Source organism: Pleuronectes platessa, chromosome 1, assembly GCF_947347685.1.
Source record: "Pleuronectes platessa chromosome 1, fPlePla1.1, whole genome shotgun sequence".
In the NCBI taxonomy this organism is placed as follows: domain Eukaryota; kingdom Metazoa; phylum Chordata; class Actinopteri; order Pleuronectiformes; family Pleuronectidae; genus Pleuronectes; species Pleuronectes platessa.
The window spans coordinates 33,378,530-33,394,413 of NC_070626.1; the positions used below are offsets into that span (position 1 = coordinate 33,378,530).

Genomic DNA, 15,884 nt, shown 5'->3' on the forward strand with positions numbered 1-15,884 from the left:
GAGGCAGGAGAACATCTGGTTCAACTGACTCAGCATCTCCAACACAGAAAGAATTTCTGCTTCTGCTCGTTCACACTGAAGCAGATAATGATAATTCATCATCCAGATATTGACCTCATTTATCATACAACAAGCTGCTTTACTTCATTTGCATTATGTTGTGTAATTTCATCACTAGTTATAGCTCCTCCTGCCACTAGGGGGCACTAACACGCAGCGTTAGATGAAGCTTAGTGGGGGATTCGATTTTATTTTATTTATCGATATGCAACAAATCCAGATCGATGCATCAGAATCAACCCGTTTACACCTGGTTAGAACCGAGTGGACCGCCCCCTTGTGGCTGGCTATAGAACAGGTCATAAATCTAGACTTCATGTTTGTGGGGACGTGTCCTCCATCTTCACTGTTAAGGATCATGAGTTTATGTTTCTACGTTAGTTATTATCGAGCATCTCATTATTTTCAGTGTTCAACATTGTGATGTCGTCTCTGTGCAGCTGGAGGACGACTCTGCAGAGTTTAGTGACATCAACCTGTTTTATGAAATGGATTATTATGAAATGTTCCAAGATTCATGGTCCCTGGAGGATGAACCCTTCACACTCTCTCACCCCCCCCCCCCCCCCCCCCCCGTGGTGCAGCCATTAACTGTTTATGGGAACTTTCGAGCTATAATGGGTCAACATGTTCAAACTGGTTTATTTAACCAGCAGCTGGATAAACTGAGCTCACATCAGACTGGGATCTGACATGTGATCTCCCCAAGGTCCATACAGCAGCTGCAGATCAGTGAGTTCCTCACCTCATTGGCCAGAGAGAAGGGAATCACCAGCGTCGCCACCAGAATGTCCGCCGTCGCCAGAGACACCAGGAAGAGATGCTGAGGCGCCCTCAGGGCTCGACTGGTGAACACGGCCATCACGACCAGCACGTTACCCACCACCGTGCCCAGGATGATGACTGTGACCACCAGCACGATGAAGACCGACACCAGCTGCGAGTGAGGAGGTAGAGGAGGAGACCTCGGCGAGGACGAGGAGGTGGGACTGACGGTGTCCAGAGACGAGTTTGGTGCTGAAGAAACCGGCATCGTGTCCAGAACAGGAGTGAAGACATGTGAGAAGTCCATCCTGGTTAAATGACTGAAGACATGAGAACCTCCTGTCCAATCACCACAGAGTCTTTGATGCCAGTAAAAGAATTTGCTGAAAAAAACAGATCGATCATTAACGTGTGAAATCCTCCGTTTCCAGCTGTGCTCCATGTTTCCTGATATCTGACTCAGGAACAGTGTTCATCTCTGCTCTGCCTCTGGTTGACATGATCTCTGAAAGTCGAACCTGGTAAATGTCCTTTCAGACGTGTGCTTCTGGATTAAGCTGCAGGATTAGTCGACTTATTCCAACGAGACGACAAAGAAAAGAAACGTGTTCATGCTCCAGTTCAGCAGAGAAGCTGTTGGATGGAACTGCTGCACTGAAAAGATCAGCAGCAGGAGGAATGAGAAAGAAATGACTGAATGAGAAGAGAATCTAAAAGGAGAAGAGGAGCAGAAGAGGAGGAAGCGCTGAGAAAAATAAAATAAAAACAACGAGGCAGGAGAAAGAAAAGCAGACGTCCTCACTTTGATTCGTTGCTGTGCTGTGCAACACTGCTGCTGGAGGAGAGGAGGAGGAGGAGGAGGAGGAGGAGGAGGAGAGAGAGAGAAGTGGGATAGGAACTGAGTAAAGTGAGAGGAGGGAGAAGATGAAGTGAGAGGTGAGAGGAAGGTATTAGAAAGGAGAGAGAGAGTGTGGGAGGAAGAGGAGAGATAAAAGGATGAGGTGAGGAAAATAAAAAATAAAATAAACAGGAGAGCGAATGAAAGGAAAAGAAGAGGAGACGAGAAGGGAGAACAAAAAAAGGACAAGAAGGAAAGAGGAAGAGAGAGGAAGACAAGGTGAGGAAAAGAAAGAGGAGCTGGATAGAAAGGGAGAAGGGATGTGGAGAAGAAAACGAGTGGAGAGAAGATGAAACAACATGAAAGACAGGAAAGGAAGGAGACAGAAGTGAAAAGGGAAAGAGGGAAGACATGAGGTGAGAGGACAAGAAGGAGAAAGGGATAAATGAGGCTGAAGAGAAAGAGACGGAAAGAAAGAGGCAGGAGTGGAGATGAGGAGAAAGGGAGGAGAGGAGACTGGAGGAAAAGGAAAAGAAGATGGGAGACGAACAGATGAGAATAAAAAGATGTGAAAGGAAGGATGTAAACAAGGTGCTATAAGAAAGGAAGGCACAAAGAGAGTGGGAGGGAGAGAACGAGAGAGGAGAGAGAGAGGAGGAGAAAAAGAAGAGAGGAAATTAGTCAGCGGAGGAGAAGAAAGAGGTAAGAAAAAGAAGAGGAGAGTAAAGGAATGAAAAGGAGGAAAAGAAGAAACCGGTTCTGACTCGTAACATCTGGGTTCAGATCAACTTGACTGTGATGATGCTCAAGAACAAGAGGACGTCTCCAGAGAAGAAGCTGTCCATCGTCAGGACGGAGACATTCTGGAGACATTTGAGTGACAGGAGCAGAGAGAAGGACAGTCTTATTAATAATAAAGACATTAGAGACAAGGGGTGAACCGAACACGTTGATAAATCACATTCTGCAGGACAGTGAGAAGCTCCGCCCACTGACGGCTCCAAACCACTGTGAATAAAGATGGTCAACACGACTCCGCCTCCTTCAACCAATCAGAAGCCAAATTAAAACCAAACTGCGCAGGAACATCAACACGTGAACAAACACTCTGATGAGATTCTGAAAGATCTGGATTCTCCTCAGAGGATGAACCTCTGTCAGCTGCTGGAGCCGATCAGAACCAGCCTGACCCGTAGAGTGCTCCCAGTACCACCGACTGCTTCACTTACTGGTACTGATGAACTGGGAGTGTTAGCGGAGGAGAACCTCACACAGTCTATGTTGTTGATTACGTGAGTGACATGTTCCTGAGCATATTCAGAAGAACAGGAGGTCTGGACTGTGACCTTTCACCTCCAGAATCTAATCAGTTTGTCCTCGAGTCCAACGAACCTCCCTCAAAGTGTTCTTAAGATATCGTGTTCACAAGGACGGGATGAAGAAAACAAGCTAAAAACAGACTGCCTCTGGCCACTAGGTGTCGCTGTCTCAGAGGCACGAGACTCAACAAGACAACTGTCCCCTCTGGATCGGAGTGAGTCCTCCTGGTGTCAGACTCTGACCGAACAGGAGAGACGAGCAGGGCCGGCTCCTGAGGCTGATTCATCAGGACGTGAGGAGTCAACCAATGTGGTGACGTAGCACCATCGTCCTCTAACCCCGGGACGCACCGGAGACAGACATCTGTCCGTCTCCTTTCCGTGCCCATGTTGATCGATGGGTTTGTTCACGAGTCAAAAAAAGATAAATTATCAATTCAGAATTCAGAAAGCGCCGTAAAGTAGAGGAGGAGAAGAAAGAACAATATAGAGGGAAGGATCACCACGATTGTGGATCGGTTTATTTTTGTCGACAGGATTAGCTAGCTAGCTATCAGTACAGCAGAATGCACTCTTTATATATATATATATATATATATATTTTTTTTTTAAAACTATTTTTTATAGCCTACAATTTCGTCTGCCTGTGTGTGCATCTGTACACAGTCCAAAAGTTGTTGGATCTATGACAATTTGCTTGTGTATGTTGTGGGGGGGCGGGGGGGGGGGGAGAGGCTCAAGGGGGGCTCAAACATCTCCAGGACCGGCCCTGGTGACGAGCTGCTCTGTCAGATCCAGAGTTCCTCTGAGCGGCTGCAGCAGGTTGGCAGCCTGGTTTCCTGGGAGCTGACCTGAGAGCAGCTGATGACTCAGGTCCACAGACCCTGAGACAACACGCTGGACGATGTAGAGACGTAACGACACCAGTGAACCAAACTACCACGAGACCAAGTCGTTCTTCAGGGGTTTTCAACCAGGGGTCCGCGGCCCCCTGGTGGTCCGGGACGGCATTGCAAGGGGTCCACGAAATTCTCTTTAATATTTCAACACATTTCCAGATATATATCACACATGTTTTTGCGGAGCTTAACAAGTTGAACAGCTTCAGGCAGAGATTCAAACGTCATGCAGCTCGACGACAAGCTGGAGGCATTCGTCAAAGAACGAGTGGAGAGTGGTAACTTGATGTTTCCTCAGGTGAAGAATACTCTGACATCATCGACTCTATGTGAGCATTTGAAGAATCTTGTGCATCAGCTCCAAAAGTACTTCACTGATTGTGATGAGTGGCCTCGTGGATCCTGCTCCATTCAGACACGAAGCAGCAGCAGGGTGAAGTCTGACGGCTGAGGAGGAGGATCAGATGATTGAGATGTCCAGACTCTGTCAGGAGGAACATGGAGGACACACAGGCCTCGTTCAGGTCTGGATAACTTCACCATGATATCACACTGATAGGTCTCTCTCTCCACACACACACACAGAAGTACTACTCACACAGGTTCAACTTCAGTAGGCCTCAATTGTTTGTGTGATATTGTACGATTATCATTTGTGACATATTCTCCATTACTTTGTCATCTTACTCTTCAGTTGTAGCCCCAGTTGATGTTGATTGGTATTGATCACCTTTACATTAACATTCTCTCAACATGTCAGCTACATGTCTGTACATTTAAGTCATGAACGTTTGATATTGACGTACATATGGATCTGAGATGCTGCACAACTACAAACAAGCACTGAAAATCATCCGTTTGTGGTTTTTTTACACAGATTTTTCTAGATTTGTTTGAGGTTTTAATATTAAACCAAAATGGAAAACTAAATGTTAAAGCTTCCTTCTATTCACATCAGTGGGATGTGGATTACTTTCTAGTCAGAATGGTGGTCCCTGGGACAAAACCAGTTGAAAACTGGTTTAAACCCTCAGAGAACACAGAGTCTCCCGAGGTCCTGAAGCCTCAACACCAGAGCAGCTGCAGAGGACACCAAGAGGAATCCAGAGGAAACTGGGACCAGTTGAAAAGATCAGGACATTTGACCAACTTCTAACTGGAACCAAGATGGGAGCAGCCACTGGAGACCTGGTTTAACTGCCCCCCCCCCTCCCCCACAGAGGAAGAGCCTTTCTGTGGACCTGGCACTGAGCATCATGATGGAACAGGACAGACACACGAGGACAGACACACGAGGACAGACGCACGAGGACAGACGCACGAGGACAGACGCACGAGGACAGACGCACGAGGACAGACGCACGAGGACAGACGCACGAGGACAGACGCACGAGGACAGACGCACGAGGACAGACGCACGAGGACAGACGCACGAGGACAGACGCAAGAGGACAGACGCACGAGGACGGACGCACGAGGACGGACGCACGAGGACGGACGCACGAGGACGGACGCACGAGGACGGACGCACGAGGACGGACGCACGAGGACGGACGCACGAGGACGGACGCACGAGGACAGACGCACGAGGACGGACACAAGAGGACGGACGCACGAGGACGGACGCACGAGGACGGACGCACGAGGACGGACGCACGAGGACGGACGCACGAGGACGGACACAAGAGGACGGACGCACGAGGACGGACGCACGAGGACGGACGCACGAGGACGGACGCACGAGGACGGACGCACGAGGACGGACGCAAGAGGACGGACGCACGAGGACGGACGCACGAGGACGGACGCACGAGGACGGACGCAAGAGGACGGACGCACGAGGACAGACGCACGAGGACAGACACATGAGGACAGACAGCTGGACGCACGTTACTGGGACAAACAGCACAGATCTGCACTGACGTGACATTTGCTCATAAAAAGGTTTGAAGCCCAGACGTCTGATGGTCACGTTGAAAATGTATTTGTGAGAAGTTTACAGTAAACAGTTTCATAAAGACTGAAGCATTTGATCATCATCCTATCAGAGCTGAACCTCCTGGATTCTTCTCCAGCAGGAGGTGAGACACAGAAACACTGACAGTATGGAGGAGCTCCTCTTCTAGTCTGGATCTGTGAGGTTCACAGCATCTGAAGCTTCTAGACCCGGCTGATCCTGGACGCTCTTCTCCAGATGCTGGGTTTCTGTCCTCCTGTTCGTCTTCAGCAGGCGATGAAGCTTCTCAGCCTTCGTCTAAAGAGCCTGATCCCAGAGCAGCAGAGAAACGGATGTTGAACTCGTCTCGTTGTTCTTCCCTCAGGTTGCTCTTACTTTACAGTCTTTGATTATGGGATGTTCCTGGAGGCAGGACACAATGCTGCAGTAGAATCTCCAGACCCGTCTCCAGCAGGGAACCGGATCATTTGGTTCTAATTAACGTTCTGCTCTTTGTTCTTGCACAGTCACGTGACATGTCATTTATAATTAGTCGACTCTGTGACACACTGTAATCTTATTATTCTCTTTTAATGATAATTATTCATCTTTGCAGTCATGTGACATATTTGCCTTTTACGTGAGCATCTCCTCGCGGGTTCTTAGGAGATCGGTTGGGGGGGGGGGGGGGGGGATGAGTTTCACATCATCTGTGTTCTGGGAGCAACATTTAATCCAACAGGTCAGGTCCCTGGTTCTCTGAAGGACCTTCTCCTGTTTCCTATCATCATCTACTGAAAGCTGAAGGCCACAGCAGAACGGGAGGCCAGGCAAAGAGCCACATCCAGAAAGAGAACCCACTGCTCCCCTCCTGGATCCAGACCTGGAGGGGAGCCTGACCCGCCAGGCCCAGTCAGCCCAGTCAGCCCAGTCAGGACCCGGCAGTAAAGAGCAACATGGAGCCACCAGGTCACTCAGTTACTATCAGGGGGAGAAGAAGATGAAGCCTGGACACCAGCTCCAGCCTGAGCAGCAGGAGGAGGTGGACACTGGAGTCTCAGGTCTTTAAGGAGGAGAAAGACAAACAAGGAAAGTTCTACACGCTGTTTATCTCCACAGTCTGAGCCACCGAGCAGAGTCCGCTCTCCTCCTCCTGTAAGATCAGCAGCTCTCCTCCCGCCTGCTGCCCGTGGACCACAATGCACTGCTCTGTGCCCTCTGACATCACCACCTCCACCAGCTCCGGCCCCGCCCCTGCAGGCAGGGAGTTCTCCGAGGCGAGGAGCAGAGGGGCGGAGCTTGGCGTTGACAGGTGGTCTGCGTAGACGAGGGCGTGCTGGATGTTACCCTCCTCATCTCCTCCTCTTGAAGTGTGGTCCTCTTCAACACTCCTTCCTCCCTGCCTCACCTCCTTCTCCTCCCCTCTTCCCTTTCTCTGCTTCACCTCCGCAGCCTCCGTCTCCCCTGCCTCTGGTGGGAGGGGGTTCTTCTTGGGTCGGCCTCTGATTGGCTTCTGGTGAGTTGAGTTTAAAGTGGCATCGTTCCAGCTGCTGTCCGTCTCCTCCCTGTGTCCTGCCTCCTCTTCCACCTCCTCCGGAGCTCCTCCCTCCTTCCGGTGCTGAGCCTGGTGCCTCAGCAGACTCTGTCTCACGGTGTAGGACGCACCACAGTGGCAGCTGAACGGCTTCTCCGTCACGTGAGAGGACTTCATGTGTCTCCTCAGCTTGGTGGCCAACGTGTAACCTGAGAGAAGAAGAATGCATTGATTCTTATTTCCTGCTCTTGAAATAAATAAAGATCAACTTGAACTAACTCCACAGGTTTCAGCTGATTGATGAAGAGGTGACTCAGCTGAGGCTGCAGCGATCAGTCGACCTCATCGAGGACACAAAACACGTATTTAAATTTACCTTTTCGATTTCTAAAACGTTTCATTTCAATTCATTATAACAAATATTCTTCTTTAACATCACTACGTGACGCCGGGTTCACACGGGACGAGCATCTCTCAGCGCCGGTCAGCCAACGATTCTGGAGTCTCCGCTTGTTGTTGTATGGAACCCGCTCAATGTACTGGTTTAGGGGTAAATGATGATGGTCTTCATAGCCCCCCCCCACACCTTAAGCTTAATGCTCCTACAGCTCCTGTGGTGCAGAGGGAACTGGACTCTTTAATCTGAGATGAAATGTGGGTGAAATTTCTCAAAGAGACATTTAACAGAGATCTGAGGACTTTTGATATTTCAGACTTTTAATGCTGAGACGCTGTTTGAACCTTTTCCACAGACGGGGCAGCGATGAGGTCTTTCTCCAGTGTGCAGGCGCTCGTGGGACTTCAGGCTGTGAGGGTCCCTCAGGGACTTCCCACAGTAGCTGCAGAGGAAGCCTCCACCCGTGTGGCCCATCATGTGCCGGCGCAGCTCTGGTTTCTGGGAGAAGCTCTGGTTACACTGGGAGCAGGGGTAAGGCTTCTCTCCACTGTGGATCCTCAAGTGGCACTCCAGGTTTCCTGAGACGAGCAACAGAAGCTGAATATGAGGATCGAGTGAATCTGCATAATGTGTGAAGATTAGTTTCTCTCACTGGACTGAGGCTGTCCCTTTGACAAATGAAAACAAACTGTGGGAATTGATCACAGAAGAAAATATCATTCAAGTGTTATGAAGTAACAAATGTTTAATTGTACCTTGTTGAAAATAATAATCACCAATGCGACAAGGAATAAACTGTTTGACAATAATCATATGTTGACATTTTGATCAGAGGTGGAAGCAGCATTTAAAAAAATATATCTGTATTCAATATTTCACTTTAATAAAACAGATTTATTTAACATCACACACCTTTAATAATGAAATACGTAAAGGACAGGTTGTTGTGTGTGGATCTTCCATGTGTAACATTATGATGAGGTCATCATTAGTTAAAGTGGCTGCAGTGTGTTCCCCCCCGACCCCGGCCTCACACACTGACCTTTCTGACTGAAGCTCCTCCCACAGGTCTGACACACGTGAGGCCTCTCTCCTGAGTGGAGCTTCATGTGGCTCCTCAGAGAGCTGAAGCTGGCCAGCAGCTTGGGGCAGAGCGTGCACGGCACCTTGGAGAGAAATCCAAACACAACCTTCTAACACGTTTCTAGATCCTTCAACTGCTGTCTGAGGACAAACAGTGAACCAATCACAGAGTGACAGAAGCTACATGAAAGAATTAAGATGGCTCTCCCAGAGCTCCAGGTAGAGCAGCCTGCAGAGCAGCAGAGTGAAGCTCTACCTTGGGAGGCTGCGTGTAGATCTTCCTGCTGCAGTGAAGCAGGCGGTGGACGCGGAGCGAGGGGCGGCGGCCGAACGCTTTGCCACAGTGCTCACAGGAGTAGGGCTTCTCCCCGGTGTGCAGGACCATGTGCTCCTTCAGGTCCCTCCTCAGGCCATACGTCTTCTCACAGTGAGGACAGGAGAAGGGACGCTCCCCACGGTGACTCATCTGCAAATAGACAAACACCATCATCAAACATCTGTCCCTCTGTCCATCTGTCCTCCACCTCCTGTTATCGCTGAGGGACAAAGACTGGCTGGGATTAGAACAAGGGCTGTGCTCCTCAATGGATGAACAGATACAGATTTACACCTAGATTCTGATTCTAGATTCTGCTTCTAGATTTACACCTTCTAGATTCTGATTCCAGATTTACACCTTCTAGATTCTGATTCTAGATTCTAATTCTAGATTCTGATTCTAGATTTACACCTTCTAGATTCTGATTCCAGATTTACACCTTCTAGACTCTGATTCTAGATCCTCCTCCATGACGCTCAGAGTCTGAGTGACTGATCATCAATGGAGGAGCAGGAGGATCCACATGTAAATCAATGTCTCCTCCTCTAAACCAGTCAGTGTCTCCTCCTCTAAACCAGTCAGTGTCTCCTCCTCTACCTGACAGAAACAAGTCAGTGTCTCCTCCTCTACCTGACAGAAACAGGTCAGTTCTCCTCCTCTAAACCAGTCAGTGTCTCCTCCTCTACCTGACAGAAACCAGTCAGTGTCTCCTCCTCTACCTGACAGAAACAGGTTAGTGTCTCCTCCTCTAAACAGGTCAGTGTCTCCTCCTCTAAACCAGTCAGTGTCTCCTCCTCTAAACCAGTCAGTGTCTCCTCCTCTAAACCAGTCAGTGTCTCCTCCTCTACCTGACAGAAACCAGTCAGTGTCTCCTCCTCTAAACCAGTCAGTGTCTCCTCCTCTAAACCAGTCAGTGTCTCCTCCTCTACCTGATGGGCTCTGAAGCTCTCTGCAGACGTGTAGTTTCTCCCACACTCCTGGCAGCTGAATGGTTTCTCCTCTGTGTGACTGAACTGGTGTTTCTTTAAGTGGCTGAGCTGGTAGAACATTTTACCACAGCTGGAACATCTGTAGCGTCTCTCTCTGATCTCCGCGGCGGCCTCAGCCTCAGGCTGTAACGTCTTTATGGAAACCATCTTTTCTGGGATGCACCTGGCGCCCTGTGTGGAGCTCCGCCTCTTCCCCTCTGTGTGTCCAGGCGGGTCTGGGCGGGTGGGGGGGGGCCTCACCAGGCCGGCCTGGCAGTGGACCCGTCGTGGTTTCGCTGCCAGACGGGAGCTGCAGCGGACATGAGGAGGTGCAGAGAGGCCTCTGGAGTCAGAGTGACCCTGTTGAGCTGTCCTCACTTCACCATCACCTCCCTGCTGTCCTCCATCAGACGGGGTTCCCTCCACCCCCCCCTTCCTCCTCCTGGGTCTGACTGGGTGACTCTTCTTCATGCGTCTGCAGGGGTGTCTGTTCCGTCCCTCCTCCTCCTCCTCCTCCTCCTCCTGTTTTCTCTCCTTGTGTTTGTCCATCTCTTCCTTTCCTTGATTGATGGAGATCTTCTTAGTTGTGCTCTCTGGGTCTTTTTCATGATCTGTCCAATAAACACACATAAGCAGAAACACATGTTGAGATTAACTGCAGCCAATCGAATAAATCATCATTTAATGAAAATGTTATTTACAAATATGTTCTGTTTGGATATATATATATATATATATATATAGCTAGTAGAATTAATGCCATGAAAACAGAAGGTCCCTGCAGTTGAAGCACCAGTCAGTTAGATGTTCAGCTTCACATGACAGATATGAACCTCCAGCTGATTGGCTGATCTCAGCATGACGACAGGAACCAGCTGATCTCTGCACACTGAACATCTCTACTGTCTCTTTCCACTTCTGGATGGAACATCATATTTACCCTCAACACAACTCAGCAAGAACATGTTGAACTGTCACTGTGTGAATGTGAGGGATGAATGCAAATTATCCTCTCAACACTAAAACCACATTTAATAATGAATCTTAAATTCTCTCTGAACTATAGTGAATCTCAAAATCTCTTAAATACACATGATCTGTATCAATTTACTTTCTTAGATTAACATCTGTTTTCAGATTGTCCACTTCAGTTATTCTGGTTGAATGAATTCTACAATTACCTGTTTGTAGCTTCTTTTATCCACTACTTATTATGATTCTTCACTTTATCACAGTTTTCTCTTATCGATCTGAATCTAATTATTATTTGCAGCATCAGCGTAACTTCCCTGCAGGGAGAGACTTGCTTCTTATCTTCTTATCTTTCATTTAGCATTCAGTATTGTTTTGTGGATGCTTGTGATTTATATTCTCAATCTGTAGAAGTCGTCCACAGCTTTATTAAATATCCAGTTTACAGCTGCTGGGTGTTCTCAGTATAAAGGTCGTCCTTAGTCTCCCATCAATCCCTGCAAGTAAATGCTCCTTAAAGCAGAAATAATAAAGGATGGTATTAGTGCTTCTAAATAATATTTACACACTTTAATGATTTTCTTTTCTTGCTTGGTGTTTTCATTCAATTGATTCACTTTCAGTTTATAAAAAATGATTTATCCTCTAATTGTTAATCTGCAGTTTGATTGGATTTCAGCTGAAGAAGCTTTTAACTGAAACTCTAGAGGTCAGAGAGTTGTGTTTGTGTGTTTGTAAGTGTGTGTGTGTGTGTGTGTAGGGGGGGGGGGTTCAGTTGGTCTGGAAGCAGCTACAGAGACACACGATGGCAGCTACAGTAGCTCTGGACTCACACCGACTCTTCAGTACAAGCAGCTGTGTGTCAGTACCCGAGTTCTCCTGTGTGTTGGTCTCATCTGTTGTGTGACCGTTTCCTTCAGTGTCGTCATAAAACAGCAGCTCGGTTCCAGGCCGGACGTCCTCACACACACGCAGACACACATCCACACACTCGCCGACACACATCTGTCCACACACACACTGCACGGCCACGTTCTGCTGAGCTCTGCTGAGCGCCCGGCACGCAAAGCTGCCGAGAACAGAGAGAAGAAGAATCAGGAGGTGACACTCGTGTTTTACAGCTTAAACATAAACTTGGTTTTTCAGACAACAGACGTTGACATTTTGTATAAATCGTTCAAAGTGACATGATTTGCCGTTTTTAGAATAAGACTAATGAGCTTAGTTTGGTTAATGAAAGGTCTCCTGTGGCTCGGACTCAGCCTGAACACAAAAACCCTCCAGCAGTTTGTCCCAGGACCAGCTCAGCTCACTGGAGACAGCACTGTCACTAAACACACACAGAACACACACAACTCAACAATAAGGTGACAAGCTTGAAGAAGAGGGGGAGACGGGAGGAAGACGTGGTTGAGGGAACAGAAGCTGGAATGTGTTCATTAGGGATTTCTACACAGGAGTTGGATCAAAGTGGGAACTGTTGGTTTCTCTAAACATCTTAAGGTCTTGACCTTCTATATAAAGTGCTTTGAGATGAGGGACATTAGGATTTGGTTCTATACAAATCAAACTGGATAGAACACAGTTAAATGGTTATTGGCTGGATTCAGGATTCAGAGGACGGTGAAGTCAGTGACGATCCAACAGCAGCTGCTCCTTCCTGCAGCTTTCAGAAACCAGCTCTGCTCCCAGTCGACCAGCTCACCAACCCAGTCTGAACCAGCAGCTCATGAAACGGGTCAATACTCATTTCTGTCAGTCCTGCTACACTGTGAATTATTCTGCTTATATGTATTGTTCTAATTACATTTGAATATTTCATTTCTTCTCTTCCTTATACTACAGATTTACTTGTGTATTACTTTATTAGACTGGTCCCACTAACACACACTGAGTGAAGAAGAGTTCCCAGTGGAAGAAGCAGCTGAGTTGAAGATGAAGATGAAGATGAAGAGCATCGTTTGGTGAGTGCGTGAACTCACTTGATCCAAACAGATTTTTGTAGAAGAGCCTCCTTGTTTACTTTCTGTCTCAGCTCCTGTGAAACACAACATTTACATCAAGTCATAGTTTGAACACTGATCAATAACCTGATGATCATAATCCATCTGCTTAAAGTCTTTCCTGTTTTCTACCTGAACACAATATGGATTTTGATTTGAATGCTGATGATGAGGATTTCTGTCAAGGTCTCACTCAGGCTCATTCTTTACACACTTGAATTGCTAGCGTGTGATTTGAATGTGTATGGATCACAGTGTCTTTGTAGATGATCAGCAGAACATGATGTGAGGAGCTGCTGGACCGAGTCTCCTCCTGTCGTCTTCTTCAGAACGCTCAGTGGAAATGAAAGTTCTGAGTCATTATCAGGCTGAAGAGCTTGTGTTCACGCTTCTGTCGACACAAGAGACAAAACGCTTCGGAGAGAAGAAGCTGGTGAATGTTCTGAAGAACCTCACGTGGCCTCGAGGTTCTTCAGCCGACGGGACTCAGGTCCACGACTTCACCAAGAGTGAATCTTACCGACATGTTTCTAGAACATGAAACTAGGCATCACACACTGGATGTAAAGATGGACAACATGACGGCTCACAAAGGTTCAGCCAAAGCGTCTCTATCGCCCCCTGGTGTCTGGCTGCAGTACAGATCATTACTCTCCTCCATGTTAGCAGATGGGACAGGGAACAAGCTGAGTAGACTTTAAGTAAATGTTTGTGAAAGATGTTTCTGTCCTTTCAGGTCGTTCTTCTCTCACTGATGTTTGTTAAAGTGTTTCTGATCTGTTTGGTTTCAATCAGTTATTTGATGATGTCAGAACAGGCTGAGACTTGATTGACAGCTGACACTGACTCCTGATTGGTCAGGAGTGTACTGGCTGGACCTCTGTTTTAGAGACAGTCCATTAAGTTCAGAGTTTCTGGTTGCTGTGTGTTTTTGGAGATTTGAGGGTTAGCTCAGGTGCAGCCGGGACTCAGAGTATAAACATCACTGCTGCTGGTTCGTCTCTGCTCTGAAGCTGCACTAAGCTAACCCGGGTCGGTACCGTGCAGAACTGAACATCAAGGCACCAGAACTAAATGATCTTATGAGAACGTGACCACGATGAGGAGTTTACAGGACGGACACGAGGAACTGAACTCCAGCTTTAATGTGAACATGATTGATGTAAAGAAAAGAGAAACAACTGTTTGGATGTTGTCTATGTATCTCAACTACTCTCTCTTAGCAATCTCAATTAATCTATTCTTACTGCTACAGTTACACCAATCCATGAACGATGGAACATTAAAAGGTACATTAAAGTTGATCCATAACCATATTTTGTGTGATTTTATCACTAATATTTACCCGAGCGGTGTCTGAAAAATATCTTCTACTGTATTTTATGAATCTCCAGCACTTTGTTTTCTGTTCATGATGCAATAAAGATCTGAACATCAATTACCAATCATGGTCGAGTCTAAACTGATATGTAGATGCTAATTGTTTGATTATGATTAAATATAATTTAAGATAATATCTGAATGAAAAATGGTTCTTGTAATGTAAGTGTACAAAAGTAAACCATGTGAAATCCACTTTAATAAGGATTGACGTTATTAATGTTGTTGATTTAAAAACGTATTAGACCTTTGGTTCCTCAGTGCTGTGGGGGTTCAGGGCGAGTTCCCCCTCCGGGTCGCTGTGATGCTTCCAGCTCCAGTCTGTGTCCCCCCCCCTGCCCAGCAGGGCCCCGGCCCCCAGGCAGCGGCCGACCCACCACAGCCCCAGGCGTCCCTCGCAGAGCCGGGACGGTCCCACCGCGACACCACAGGGCAGGAAGCTGGAGAGCCACGAGGAGAGAGGGGACGGGACCGGAGGAGGACGGGCGGCCATCAACCTGTGGAGCAGCACACTGGTTACAGGAGGACACGTGATGGGAGACGTGGATCAACTGGTTCAACTGGTTCAGCAGCAGCTCCTCTGAACAGGTTTCAGGTCACATGACGTGAGAGGAAACCTGCTGAGCTGCAGCTGGTTCAGAGTCACGTTGAACTGGTTCTATTGTTTCAGAGTTTGATGGTTTCTATTGGTCCATCAGTCCTCGAGCTGCACGTGGCCTCAGAAGTCACATGATCAATGGACTTGTCTGTGGGATGGGAAGCTGCCACGGGATTGGCTGGTTTAACAACAGGTGTTCCAACACAACATACATGTTCGTAACATGTGGATTCAAACAGTAGAAGTGTTAGAGCCAACACGCACTGGTGTTTACAGCCTGGGGTTCGAACCCTCGTCCTGCATGTGGTTTGAACCCGGAGTGTGTCTCAGCATCAGTTAGCTAGCTAGCATTGGTTAGCATCGGTCTGAGAGCGAGCAGAGACTTTATCAGTTTTATGATTATTAAAGAGAACTAAAGTATCTGAGCTCTGACCTGGGACCTGCCACAGTGTGTAATCTGATTACCTGACGGGTTCGCTTCACACCGGGTTCATGGATCCGGTTCAAACAACTTCAGCGAACATGTACCAGCGAGTCCACTTGCTCTAGGGTCCGACCGGCAACACAGTCCGCCAATCTTTGGTTCCGCCGACAGTCAGATCCATTCATCAAGGTGCGGCAGGTTTATTAGGGCCCGAGCACCGAAATCGGTGAGAGGACCTATTGAAATTGAAATGATTATTATTATTCCTATTATTATTATTTTGCTGTGTCGTTAATGAATTGGCTTTTTGAGGGCTTTACCATGCTCAAAAAGTTGTAAAAGTTTGCAGTAAGTTAGAAAGTCGTGAAAATTTACGTATTCTGGGGTAT

The 15,884-nt window shown here is 47.6% G+C and overlaps 2 protein-coding genes across 2 annotated transcripts in view; both read right to left on the reverse strand.

Moving 5' to 3' along the window:
- The window catches only part of LOC128437198 (alpha-2Db adrenergic receptor-like), a 3,477-nt gene extending 2,384 nt beyond the window's left edge, over positions 1 to 1,093 (reverse strand). Inside the window, exon 1 of the mRNA XM_053419290.1 lies at positions 806 to 1,093. Coding sequence (XP_053275265.1) covers positions 806 to 1,093 — 288 coding nt within the window. The remainder of the gene's footprint in view (positions 1 to 805) is intronic.
- Positions 1,094 to 5,849: 4,756 nt separating this feature from the next.
- LOC128444798 (zinc finger protein 408) lies at positions 5,850 to 10,351 on the reverse strand. The gene is made up of 5 exons (XM_053427457.1): positions 10,080 to 10,351; positions 9,088 to 9,297; positions 8,791 to 8,914; positions 8,093 to 8,326; positions 5,850 to 7,560 (listed from the first exon to the last, which is right to left on the reverse strand). The coding sequence occupies exons 1-5, from the start codon at positions 10,284 to 10,286 to the stop codon at positions 6,914 to 6,916; spliced, it is 1,422 nt and encodes a 473-aa protein (XP_053283432.1). The 5' UTR covers positions 10,287 to 10,351; the 3' UTR covers positions 5,850 to 6,913.
- Positions 10,352 to 15,884: the final 5,533 nt, after the last annotated feature.

Coding starts and splice junctions, on each gene's coding strand:
- LOC128444798 (XM_053427457.1), bottom strand. CDS start 10,286: ATGGTTTCCATAAAGACGTTACAGCCTGAGGCTGAGGCCGCCGCGGAG. Junction 8,915..9,087: donor TCTACACGCAGCCTCCCAAG/GTAGAGCTTCAC, acceptor TTTCTCTCCAAG/GTGCCGTGCACGCTCTGCCC. Junction 7,561..8,092: donor CTGCCCCGTCTGTGGAAAAG/GTTCAAACAGCG, acceptor TTCTTCTCTCAG/GTTACACGTTGGCCACCAAG.